The sequence below is a fragment of the Portunus trituberculatus genome, chromosome 37, assembly GCF_017591435.1.
Source record: "Portunus trituberculatus isolate SZX2019 chromosome 37, ASM1759143v1, whole genome shotgun sequence".
NCBI lineage: Eukaryota > Metazoa > Arthropoda > Malacostraca > Decapoda > Portunidae > Portunus > Portunus trituberculatus.
This window is the reverse complement of record NC_059291.1, coordinates 20,762,411-20,775,594: the sequence shown is the minus strand read 5'-3', so window position 1 is coordinate 20,775,594 and position 13,184 is coordinate 20,762,411. Positions and strand designations below refer to the sequence as shown.

General features: G+C 46.1%; 2 protein-coding genes across 3 annotated transcripts in view; one reads left to right on the top strand and one right to left on the bottom strand.

Annotated features, from left to right (window-relative positions):
• Positions 1–13,184, bottom strand: part of LOC123514383 (unextended protein-like) — a 249,409-nt gene that overhangs the window by 82,281 nt on the left and 153,944 nt on the right. The window lies entirely within an intron of this gene.
• Positions 6,800–7,836, top strand: LOC123514384. The gene has a single exon (XM_045272271.1). The coding sequence runs from the start codon at positions 6,998–7,000 to the stop codon at positions 7,685–7,687; it is 690 nt and encodes a 229-aa protein (XP_045128206.1). The 5' UTR covers positions 6,800–6,997; the 3' UTR covers positions 7,688–7,836.

Here is a 13,184-nt window from a genome sequence, read left to right as displayed (position 1 = left end):
GTTTCACTGCTGAACTGGACACTATCTGAGTCATTATTAGTGTGTTGAAGTGAGATAATGATAGTGAAGTATTTATTGCTCGTCTGGTACAGCTTTCTACCTGTCTCAACATAATCTTTTGTAATAGTGTTATTGTAAGAGCTGTCATGTAAAGTTGTGATGATGAAGGCAGTAAGAAAAAAAATGTGTTTGAAAAGATCATACAGAGATGGTGGAGAAGTCTGGCAGTGAGGCATGGGGTGAGGCAGGATCTTGGAGGGGGAGATAACACGAATGACGGAGGGGAGAGGGGAGGCCAGAATTGAAAGTCCAGCTTTCTCACAACAATACATTTGTTTGTTTGTTTCTAGTTGTCTTCTCTTCTTGATGTTTCTCATTCTAATTCTCGTCAACTTATACCTGTCAGGCAAAAATTAGAGAGCTAAATGACACACCTCCCTACTTGACACCTGGCCACGTAACTGTGCAGGGTGTGAGTCAGGCTAGGACACAATCACACAAGACATTTAAAAATGGCTTCCTGATGGGAAGGGTATTCAATTATCAAAAAATAAACTATACCATCTAGTAATTTAGGGTCTGAAGATTTTGGAGATACAATAGTTGTTATCGCCAACGAGAGAGAGAGAGAGAGAGAGAGAGAGAGAGAGAGAGCGATGGAAGTTGTTTACAAAATAGGAAGTGCTGAGTCCCGTCTCATAGACAGAGAATTCCTGGGTCAGCGGATGAGGTCAGAGGGTGAGTTCACTGCCTCATGCCAGGCCACACCAAGGAGCAGTCCTCAACAAGCTATCGCAGAGTACACGTTAACATCGTCATCTCCTTGTAACGTGCCGTAGACCCGAACACGTAAGTTCACTGTCCTTCAGACATACACGTATTTACCCCACACGCTATTCTATGAGTGTACTTATCGTATTTAGTGTCGCATAATGTATTTAGTCTCACAAACGTAGCATATATGTACTTATATCACAGCCGTTCTCATTTGGTGGGAATGTGGGTGTAATATAAGGATTCAACCCGTCGAGGGTTCCTAATTATTTCACCTGCATCCTTGCCAAAGGGAAACGCGCTTATTGTATTGTTTGTTTGTATTTTATCGTAGTGCCTTTGTCAACAGGTTTTGACCGAAAAATATATATATTATCGCGTCAACGTGAGGGTCTCACTGTCCTGCAACCATCTTGATGGGCGGTAACAGTCAAAACGTGAGGTCCACGACGACGCGACAGTGACGACAACGGTGAAACAGGATATTTGCAGGCCTCCCGTGACAGTGACAAGCAGTGATGAACATCATATTTATGTGCACTCAGTAACACTCTACGGGATCTACTTGTCATACTCAACAATTAGTTGGTGCACCAGTGATTGTTACTCATGTGTGTGTGTGTGTGTATCATTGAATGACGACAAACTTACAAGCACATATTTACGTGCATGCAGTGAAACTCTACGGGATTCACTTAGCAAAATCCATACCCAACCGTGGTGATCGTTAATTGTGTTTATGTGTGTATAAGGGATAGGAAATGGTGACAAACAGTGAACGTAGTACCTACGTACCCAATGAACGAAATTCTACGGGGATCACTTATCAGATTCCGCAGTCAGTGTAAATATTAGTAATTGTTGACTTGTGTTTATAAGGATAAGAAGTGCATTAAAGAGTGACAAACACATTGTCAGGCAACAGCGACAATGGATCTCTTTATAGATGCTGAGTTAGAAAGAGTTATGATAGGTGAATGGGACGTTTAGACGACGCCAAGAACTTCCTAAGGAATTTATCTATCGTATTTCACAACCGGCTTGTATGTTATTTGTAGTGTAGGGATCAAGTGAGGAGAGTGTCTTCACTACTGTCTGTGCATTTACCATGGCACCGGTATTAGGCTATTGAGCCACTTCTGCTGACACACATATTGTGTGTAATGTCTGCTGACGCACGTATGGTACGTAATTCTGCGGACGCACGTATGGTGTGTATCTTCTGCTGACACACGCATGGTGTGTAATCTTTGCCGCCAGTACCCATAGTAAACTTGGTGGAAGCCTACAGACATCATCGTTATCATCTACTGACAGCACTACCTTCCAACATGGAAGAAAACAAATCTAAGAAGGCCAGCTCACCTGAGCTTGAGCCAAAAGACATTGTTCCTGGAGACGTAGGCACGGAGCCAATGATGGAGGAAGGCCTGGAATCAACAGATGGTAGAATTGAAAGACTGCCACATAACATCACACATCCATGGCAGAGTGAGAAGGACTCGAACTCCACTACGCTGTCGGAGGATCAGGACATCACAGAACAGCTATTTGAACGCAGTCAACAAATACAACAGATGTTTACTCACATGTCGACCGTAGTGAGAAGCTTCAACGAAAGTGTAAATCAGCTACGTGCAGTGAAGAAAACAGGACATGGTAGAGCAATGCCAACCTTGACTGCTAAAGAAATCTCTCCTATTACTGAATCGGAAACGGCTTCTGGGCGTGAAGGCAACTCGTCCTTCTCTTCAGTATCCGAACCAGGACAGTCTCACCAGGGGGAGTATGAGAGTACTGTCCGAGATTGTACTGGCACGACCAACCTGACTATACCCTCTACAAGCAGACAGGAGGTGGGCGATAATAACTCAACCAGGTCATCAAAACCACCTGGAAACCAGGAACCGACTGTCACTTCGAGGAATGAGGGATGGATGAAGGAGTTGCTAACCACCTTGAAACTTTCTCAGAAGCCATTGCCCACGTTCAGCGAGGGCTCTTGTGCAGATTACTGGACGTTCAAGCGCGCATTCCAAGGTCACGTTCAAGAGGATGGAATATCAGAACGTCAAAGGTTGGGATATCTGATCGCAGCCTATTCTGGCCCAGCAAAACAAGAGTTGTGCGGTTGTCAGGAACTAGAGGATCCCAAGGAAGGATATAAAGAGGCCTGGGACTTACTGGAAACCAGACATGGTAACAAACGTACATACATTCAACACTTGATCAAAGGAATATGTGAGGGACCAAGCCTGAGGATGAACGATATCAAAGGCTTGCGCCTTTTCGTGGATGCCTTGAGCACCTGCGTGAGGAACTTGAAAATTATGGGAGAACTAAAACAAATTGAAACATATGCATCTATGCACATCATAACAGGGAGATTTAAAGGGAAACTAAGAGAAGACTACGTGGATGAGTCATATAAACATGAAGAACTGAACATGGGCACCTCGTGCGATGCCGAGTGGTTGTTAACATTCACAAAAAACATGCTCAGAAAGGCTGAGAAGGACGGAGAACGGATAGAAGATTCAAACAGACAACGTGCAAACTCGTCATATGAATCCTTACCAAATAGGAAGACTATGGGATTGATGACCGCGACGTCAAGGGTGACGAACAGAAGTCAGACACAGTGCTCGCTGTGTCAGGGACACCATCCCATCGACACCTGTAGATGCTTCATTGAGATGAATACAACTGACCGCCTCTCACTAGTGCGACGAGAGCGGCGGTGTTTGTCTTGCTTCGGCTATAATCACTGGATCACGACATGTCCCCGAAAGGTGCTGTGTGGTATTGATGGCTGCCTAGAATTTCATTCTCGCCTGTTACATTTCACAGGAAATACAATAGATAGCCATATTCAAGGCAGATCAACGAGGCTCCCAAATGCTCCTCAAGGACTAAAAAGAACTCACCTTGGTGGAGACACCCCTCTTTCCCTTCATAAGAGATTAAGACAGGCGCCGCTACGGGCCATTATGCCACCAGACCCATCCACAAGTAATACTAACCCTGAAGCAACTAGTTCCTCACAGAAAGAAAGTACAGATAAATTCAACACCCTGGTGACCCTTAATAAGAACAAGAAGGATCCTTTCAGATGGTTCAGCACTGGACAAACAGGAGACGAGGATGTTTCAACACCGAGTACTCCCTATCATAAGGCATGACTGAGGAGTAGAAGTTCAAGCAGAGTAGTTCTCCCCATTGTAAAGGTGAAGGTGGGAGCTAAGAGCCAAGACCCAAGAAACTCCATCATTACGGTGCCCTCTTAGATTCAGGTAGTGATAGATCTTATTGTACGCGTGGTCTAGCAGATCATCTACAAGCCAAAGGGAGCCAGTGCAGCTAACTATTGGCACAATTATGTGTGAAGATACACAGCTAAACACTGAACAACTTGATTTAATGGTGACCAGCACAGGAATGAGGAAGAGCCGAACCGTTCTTATTCCCCAAGTTATAGTTGTGACAGAACTCCCATCCTCTCTGAAAGGTTCTGTTGCAAGGTCCAGTGATATGGAAGTGTGGTCTCACCTTCGAGACATTGCACAGTTCCATGCTCCAAAGGAAGTGGAACTTTTAATAGGCTTAGATATACCCCAAGCCCTAGTACCATTAGAAGTAAGATCTGGAAAGGATGGAGAACCATTCGCAACGCGCACCCTTCTTGGTTGGACAATTAATGGCCCTATGGGACTAGACGGCCATGATGTAACCACAGTGAACAGTCACATCACCACGACAATTGCAGAAAATCAAAGAAAACACCTGGACCACCAAGTCAACCTTTTATGGGAACTAAATGCCACCAACAACAACTGTGATGATCCCATCTCTGTCGAAGACAAAAGAGTCACGAAATTATGGTCAGAGAACGTAGTACAAGTGGATGGACATTACCAACTTCCCATCCCATTTCGCAACAAGAGCCCAGACCTTCCAGACAACAAAGAACTTGCTGAACGACGGTTGGCAAGCCTTAGGAGACGTCTCGTGAAACATCCGGAACTCTTCATCCGATATCAAGAAGAAATGTCACGCTTACTTAGTGAAGGCCATGCCGAGCGAGTTCCTCTCATAATCTCAATACTACACCTGGCAAGACTTTGTATCTCCCACATCATCCAGTACTAAATCCTAAGAAACCAGAAAAGTTGAGAATAGTCTTCGATTGTGCAGCCACTTATAAGACGTTATCATTAAACAGTCAAGTGATGCAAGGACCCGACCTTAACAACAACTTGATGGGCGTCCTCCTCAGATTTCGACAAGAAAGGGTAGCTATAATGGCAGATATTGAAGCTATGTTCCACCAAGTGCTCGTGACTCCGGAACACAGAGACGCACTGAGATTCCTCTGGCGAAACAATGAACATATGTCAGGGCCTCCTGCTACGTACCGAATGAAGGTGCATCAGTTTGGGGGAGTGTGGAGCCTTTCATGTGCAGCATTTGCTCTACAACGAACATTCCAGGATCACGGAAAATATCTTCATGAGGAGATCCAGAAGGCGAGCCGCAATTTCTACGTCGACGATCTACTACACTCAGTAGAATCCCCGGACAAGGCTACAATTGTTATTCATAGGCTCAGAAAGTTGTTAAACAAGGGAGGATTCAGGCTCACAAAATGGTCCTGTAACCAAAAGAGGGTTCTTAAGGAAGTGCCACAGTCGGAGCAGGCCATGGGAGTGAAGGAAATCCTATTGGGCGACAAGTTGCCCACGGTACGAGCGCTGGGCATTCTGTGGGATCTGGAAGAGGACGAATTAGCGGTGCAAGTCCAAATACCAAAGAAACCAGAGACGAAGCGGGGTCTCCTAAGCATGATCAGCTCTATATATGACCCTTTGGGCTTTCTCGCCCCTAGTGTCATAAGAGCAAAGATGATCTTCCAGGAAGAGTGCAGACACAGAACAGGTTGGGATGAGAAATTAGCTGACAAAACGATGACAGCTTGGCGAAGGTGGCTAACTGACCTTCCCTATCTTACGCGCATACGCGTTCCACGATGTTATCGACACGAATCAACCGGTAGTACGACAGACGTACAACTGCACCATTTCAGCGACGCTTCTCAGCATGCCTATGGCGTGGTGTCATACCTGAGGATGACAAATGCAGAAGGAGCACATCAAATCTCTTTTGTGTGTGGTAAGGCCAAGCTGGCCCTCTGAAACAACAGACCATACCCGTCTTGAATTGTGTGCTGCAGTATTGGCCACAAGGGCAGACAAACAAATACGTAAAGAGCTTGACCAAAGAATCGATAGAACGACGTTCTGGACAGACAGCACAGCCGTCTTACAGTATATTAGAAATACTGAACGACGCTTTCACGTCTTTGTGGCCAACCGGATTTCGGCGATTCATGAAGAATCTAACCCAGAACAGTGGAGGCACGTGACCTCGTCAATAAACCCGGCAGATGACGCCAGTCGGGGCCTGAACGGAATGGAGCTCTCGAGGAGTAGTAGATGGATTCGAGGGCCAGCTTTCCTCTCTTTAGATGAAGATCAGTGGCCAAGGAATGACTTAGAGGTTCCAAATCTCACTGATGAGGACCCAGAAGTGAAAAAGGAAACTACAGTACTGGCAACTAACGTAAGTCAAGGACAGGACATCCTGGAGAAATTATGGAACAGATACTCCTCTTGGTACAGGCTCCTGAAAGGAGTAGCATGGATTAGGAGATTCCTACAATGGCTGGTGGGGAAGAAAGATGGGTCGTGTCATCAGGGTAACAGACTCTTGGCAAGAGAGGTAGAAGAAGCAAGGCTTGCAGTATTGAAGTGCCTACAAGGGAAACACTTCTCTCAAGAAATTAAAACATTAAAAGGGACACAGTGTGTAAAGCATGGCGAAATGAGTCGATTAGAAACTCATTTGGGCATGGATGACTTGATCAGAGTAGGCGGCCGCTTGACACGAGGACAGACCAAAGGACCCCGATACTGCTACCGACTGACCGTCTACTCTCTGGACCCCGTTTACCTACACAGGTGTAGATTGCTTTGGCCCTATCCTGGTTAAACAAGGGCGAGCTCGTGCAAAAAGATGGGGTTGTTTACTCACTTGCCTGACCACCAGAGCCATACATTTAGAAGTCCTTACTTCTCTAAGTGCAGACTCTTTCATTTCTGCTCTAACAAGGTTCACGGGACGCAGAGGTACTCCCAAACGCATTCACTCTGACAATGGAACAAATATGCTTGGAGCCACCCATGAACTAAAGGAAGCAGTGAGCAGTTGGCATAATAATAATATAGTCAGAGACGCTATCCTCCGACGCCAAGTAGAATGGCGATTCAATCCACCAAAGGCTTCGCACATGGGCGGAGTATGGGAACGCCAAATCCAGACAGTAAGGAAGGTCCTTCAGGCAGTAGTAGGCTCCCAAATACTGGATGATGAACGCCTTCATATACTATTCTGCGCTGTGGAAGAAATCGTTAATGGAAGACCTATCACTCCTGTGTCCGACGACCCCAACGACCTTACAGCACTAACGCCACTGCACTTACTCCGGACGGGAGCTGACTCCCTCCCTGTTGGCAATGACCTGACTGTAGCAGACACATACCGCCGTCGATGGAAACACGCTCAGTATATAGCAGATCAGTTCTGGAAAAGGTGGCTCAAGGAATATCTTCCTACACTCCGGCAAAGACGAGGACCCTTAAGAACTCGATGCGACTGGCACCCTGGCGACATCGTACTCATCACGGATCAACCCCTACCTCGAAGTCAATGGATGCTTGGCAGAATACTAGAAGTGATACCAAGTGAAGATGGCTTTGTTCGCCAAGTCAAGGTGAAGACAGAAAACTCTGTTCTCACACGCCCAGTGTCCAAACTTTGCCAGTTAGAAGGTGTCCACCGCAACAACGCCCCATGAGCATGGTTTCGAGGTCCGAGTACCTCGACAGGGGGAGTGTTATCGCCAACGAGAGAGAGAGAGAGAGAGAGAGAGAGAGAGAGAGAGAGAGAGAGAGAGAGAGAGAGAGAGAGAGAGAGAGAGAGAGAGAGAGAGAGAGAGAGAGAGAGAGAGAGAGAGAGAGGAGCGAGTTGTTTACAAGATAGGAAGTGCTGGGTCCCGTCTTATAGAAAGAGAATTCCTGGGTCAGCGGATGAGGTCAGAGGGTGAGTTCACTGCCTCATGCCAGGCCACACCAAGGAGCAGTCCTCAACAAGCTATCGCAGAGTACACGTTAACATCGTCATCTCCTTGTAACGTGCCGTAGACCCGAACACGTAAGTTCATTGTCCTTTAGACGTATGCGTATTTACCCCACACGCTATTCTATGAGTGTACTTATCGTATTTAGTGTCGCATAATGTATTTAGTCTCACAAACGTAGCATATATGTACTTATATCACAGCCGTTCTCATTTGGTGGGAATGTGGGTGTAATATAAGGATTCGACCCGTCGAGGGGTCCTAATTATTTCACCTGCATCCTTGCCAAAGGGAAACGCGCTTATTATATTGTTTGTTTGTATTTTATCGTAGTGCCTTTGTCAACAGGTTTTGACCGAAAAATATATATATTATCGCGTCAACGTGAGGGTCTCACTGTCCTGCAACCACCTTGATGGGCGGTAACAGAGGAAGCCTACAGACATCATCGTTATCATCTACTGACAGCACTACCTTCCAACATGGAAGAAAACAAATCTGAGAAGGCCAGCTCACCTGAGCTTGAGCCAAAAGACATTGTTCCTGGAGACGTAGGCATGGAGCCAATGATGGAGGAAGGCCTGGAATCAACAGATGGTAGAATTGAAAGACTGCCACATAACATCACACATCCATGGCAAAGTGAGAAGGACTCAAACTCCACTACGCTGTCAGAGGATCAGGACATCACGGAACAGCTATTTGAACGCAGTCAACAAATACAACAGATGTTTACTCACATTCGACCGTAGTGAGAAGCTTCAACGAAAGTGTAAATCAGCTACGTGCAGTGAAGAAAACAGGACATGGTAGAGCAATGCCAACCTTGCTAAAGAAATCTCTCCTATTACTGAATCGGAAACGGCTTCTGGGGAAGGCAACTCGTCCTTCTCTTCAGTATCCGAACCGGGACAGTCTCACCAGGGGAGAGGTTACTGTCCGAGACTGTACTGGCACGACCAACCTGACTATACCCTCTACAAACAGACAGGAGGTGGGCGATAATAACTCAACCAGGTCATCAAAACCACCTGGAAACCAGGAACCGACTGTCACTTGAGGAATGAGGGATGGATGAAGGAGTTGCTAACCACCTTGAAACTTTCTCAGAAGCCATTGCCCACGTTCGGAGGGCTCTTGTGCAGATTACTGGGCGTTCAAGCGCGCATTCCAAGGTCACGTTCAAGAGGATGGAATATCAGAACGTCAAAGGTTGGGATATCTGATCGCAGCCTATTCTGGCCCAGCAAAACAAGAGTTGTGCGGTTGTCAGGAACTAGAGGATCCCAAGGAAGGATATAAAGAGGCCTGGGACTTACTGGAAACCAGACATGGTAACAAACGTACATCAAACACTTGATCAAAGGAATATGTGAGGGACCAAGCCTGAGGATGAACGATATCAAAGGCTTGCGCCTTTTCGTGGATGCCTTGAGCACCTGCGTGAGGAACTTGAAAATTATGGGAGAACTAAAACAAATTGAAACATATGCATCTATGCACATCATAACAGGGAGATTTAAAGGGAAACTAAGAGAAGACTACGTGGATGAGTCATATAAACATGAAGAACTGAACATGGGCACCTCGTGCGATGCCGAGTGGTTGTTAACATTTACAAAAAACATGCTCAGAAAGGCTGAGAAGGACGGAGAACGGATAGAAGATTCAAACAGACAACGTGCAAACTCGTCATATGAATCCTTACCAAATAGGAAGACTATGGGATTGATGACCGCGACGTCAAGGGTGACGAACAGAAGTCAGACACAGTGCTCGCTGTGTCAGGGACACCATCCCATCGACACATGTAGGTGCTTCATTGAGATGAATACAACTAACCGCCTCTCACTAGTGCGACGAGAGCGGCGGTGTTTGTCTTGCTTCGGCTATAATCACTGGATCACGACATGTCCCCGAAAGGTGATGTGTGGTATTGATGGCTGCCTAGAATTTCATTCTCACCTGTTACATTTCACAGGAAATACAATAGATAGCCATATTCAAGGCAGATCAACGAGGCTCCCAAATGCTCCTCAAGGACTAAAAAGAACTCACCTTGGTGGAGACACCCCTCTTTCTCTTCATAAGAGATTAAGACAGGCGCCGCTGGGCCATTATGCCACCAGACCCATCCACAAGTAATACTAACCCTGAAGCAAAGTTCCTCACAGAAAGAAAGTACAGATAAATTCAACACACTGGTGACCCTTAACAAGAACAAGAAGGATCCTTTCAGATGGTTCAGCACTGGACAAACAGGAGACGAGGATGTTTCAACACCGAGTACTCCCTATCATAAGGCATGACTGAGGAGAAAGTTCAAGCAGAGTAGTTCTCCCATTGTAAAGGTGAAGGTGGGAGCTAAGAGCCAAGACCCAAGAAACTCCATCATTACCCAGGTGCCCTCTTAGATTCAGGTAGTGATAGATCTTTTGTAGGTGGTCTAGCAGATCGTCTACAAGCCAAAGGGGAGCCAGTGCAGCTAACTATTGGCACAATTATGTGTGAAGATACACAGTTAAACACTGAACAACTTGATTTAATGGTGACCAGCACAGGAATGAGGAAGAGCCGAACCGTTCTTATTCCCCAAGTTATAGTTGTGACAGAACTCCCATCCTCTCTGAAAGGTTCTGTTGCAAGGTCCAGTGATATGGAAGTGGGTCTCACCTTCGAGACATTGCACAGTTCCATGCTCCAAAGGAAGTGGAACTTTTAATAGGCTTAGATATACCCCAAGCCCTAGTACCATTAGAAGTAAGATCTGGAAAGGATGGAGAACCATTCGCAACGCGCACCCTTCTTGGTTGGACAATTAATGGCCCTATGGGACTAGACGGCCATGATGTAACCACAGTGAACAGTCACATCACCACGACAATTGCAGAAAATCAAAGAAAACACCTGGACCACCAAGTCAACCTTTTATGGGAACTAAATGCCACCAACAACAACTGTGATGATCCCATCTCTGTCGAAGACAAAAGAGTCACGAAATTATGGTCAGAGAACGTAGTACAAGTGGATGGACATTACCAACTTCCCATCCCATTTCGCAACAAGAGCCCAGACCTTCCAAAAAAGAACTTGCCGAACGACGGTTAAGAAACGTCTCGTGAAACATCCGGAACTCTTCATCCGATATCAAGAAGAAATGTCACGCTTACTTAGTGAAGGCCATGCCGAGCGAGTTCCCTCTCATAATCTCAATACTACACCTGGCAAGACTTGGTATCTCCCACATCATCCAGTACTAAATCCTAAGAAACCAGAAAAGATGAGAATAGTCTTGATTGTGCAGCCACTTATAAGACGTTATCATTAAACAGTCAAGTGATGCAAGGACCCGACCTTAACAACAACTTGATGGGCGTCCTCCTCAGATTTCGACAAGAAAGGGTAGCTATAATGGCAGATATTGAAGCTATGTTCCAAAGTGCTCGTGACTCCGGAACACAGAGACGCACTGAGATTCCTCTGGTGGAACAATGAACATATGTCAGGGCCTCCTGCTACGTACCGAATGAAGGTGCATCTGTTTGGGGGAGTGTGGAGCCCTTCATGTGCAGCATTTGCTCTACAACGAAATTCCAGGATCACGGAAAATATCTTCATGAGGAGATCCAGAAGGCGAGCCGCAATTTCTACGTCGACGATCTACTACACTCAGTAGAATCCCAGGCAAGGCTACAATTGTCATTAAGGCTCAGAAAGTTGTTAAACAAGGGAGGATTCAGGCTCACAAAATGGTCCTGTAACCAAAAGAGGGTTCTTAAGGAAGTGCCACAGTCGGAGGGCCATGGGAGTGAAGGAAATCCTATTGGGCGACAAGTTGCCCACGGAACGAGCGCTGGGCATTCTGTGGGATCTGGAAGAGGACGAATTAGCGGTGCAAGTCCAAATACCAAAGAAACCAGAGACGAAGCGGGTCTCCTAAGCATGATCAGCTCTATATTGACCCTTTGGGCTTTCCGCCCCTAGTGTCATAAGAGCAAAGATGATCTTCCAGGAAGAGTGCAGACAGAACAGGATGGGATGAGAAATTAGCTGACAAAACGATGACAGCTTGGCGAAGGTGGCTAACTGACCTTCCCTATCTTACGCCATACGCGTTCCACGATGTTATCGACACGAATCAACCGGTAGTACGACAGACGTACAACTGCACCATTTCAGCGACGCTTCTCAGCATGCCTATGGCGTGGTGTCATACCTGAGGATGACAAATGCAGAAGGAGCACATCAAATCTCTTTTGTGTGGTAAGGCCAAGCTGGCCCTCTGAAACAACAGACCATACCCTTTGTTTCTTTTGGAAAAAAATTGGTTGGTGGCCTTTGGCAGGGTTTAATTTTGGCCCCACCCAAGGGGCAAGAAACAAAAACAAATACCCGTAAAAAGGAGGCCCTTGAACCCCAAAGAATTTCGAATTTTTAGAAAACGGGAAAACGGGTTCCTTTGGAACCCAGAAAAAAACAAGCCAACAAGCCGGTCCTTTAAACAGTATTTTAATTAAAGGAAATAAAACCTTGGGGGAAAAACGGACGGGCCTTTCAACGTTTCTTTTTGTTTGGGCCAAACCGGATTTCCGGGCGGAAAATTCCAATGAAGAAAATTTCTTTAAAACCCCCAAAGAAACCCAAAGGTTTGGAAAGGCAACCCGTTGGACCCTCCCCGTTCAAAATAAAAACCCCCGGGGCAGGAATTGGAAAAACGCCCAGGGTTCGGGGCCTGGGGAAAACGGGAATGGAAGGCCTTCCTTCCCCGGAGGAAGCCCAAAGCCAAGAAATGGGAAATTTTTCCCCCGGAAAAGGGGGGGCCCCCAGGGCCCTTTTCCCCTCTCCCTTTAAGAGAAGTTCAAAGGTGGCCAAGGAATACTTTAATTCCCAAAACCCCAAACTGATGGAGGACCCGGGAAAAAGAAACTACAGGCAACCCTAACCTAAGTCAAGGACGGAAATCCTAGAAATTATGGAAAGATCTTTTCCCTCGGTAAACAGGCTCCTAAAGGAGTTAAACTTTGGATTAGGAAGGTTCCCCAAACAAATGGTTGGTTTGGGGAAGAAAGGGGGTGTTATCCCAAGGGTAAAGAAAGGGGGAAAGAGAGGAGAAGAAGAAGGGGAGAAGGAAGTGTAAAGGAAAAAAGAAAAAAAAAAAAGGGAAAGTGTGGGTTTTAAAGATGGGAAATGGAGTCCCGTTTAGAAAAATTTGGGC

Coding starts and splice junctions, on each gene's coding strand:
- LOC123514384 (XM_045272271.1), top strand. CDS start 6,998: ATGCTTGGAGCCACCCATGAACTAAAGGAAGCAGTGAGCAGTTGGCAT.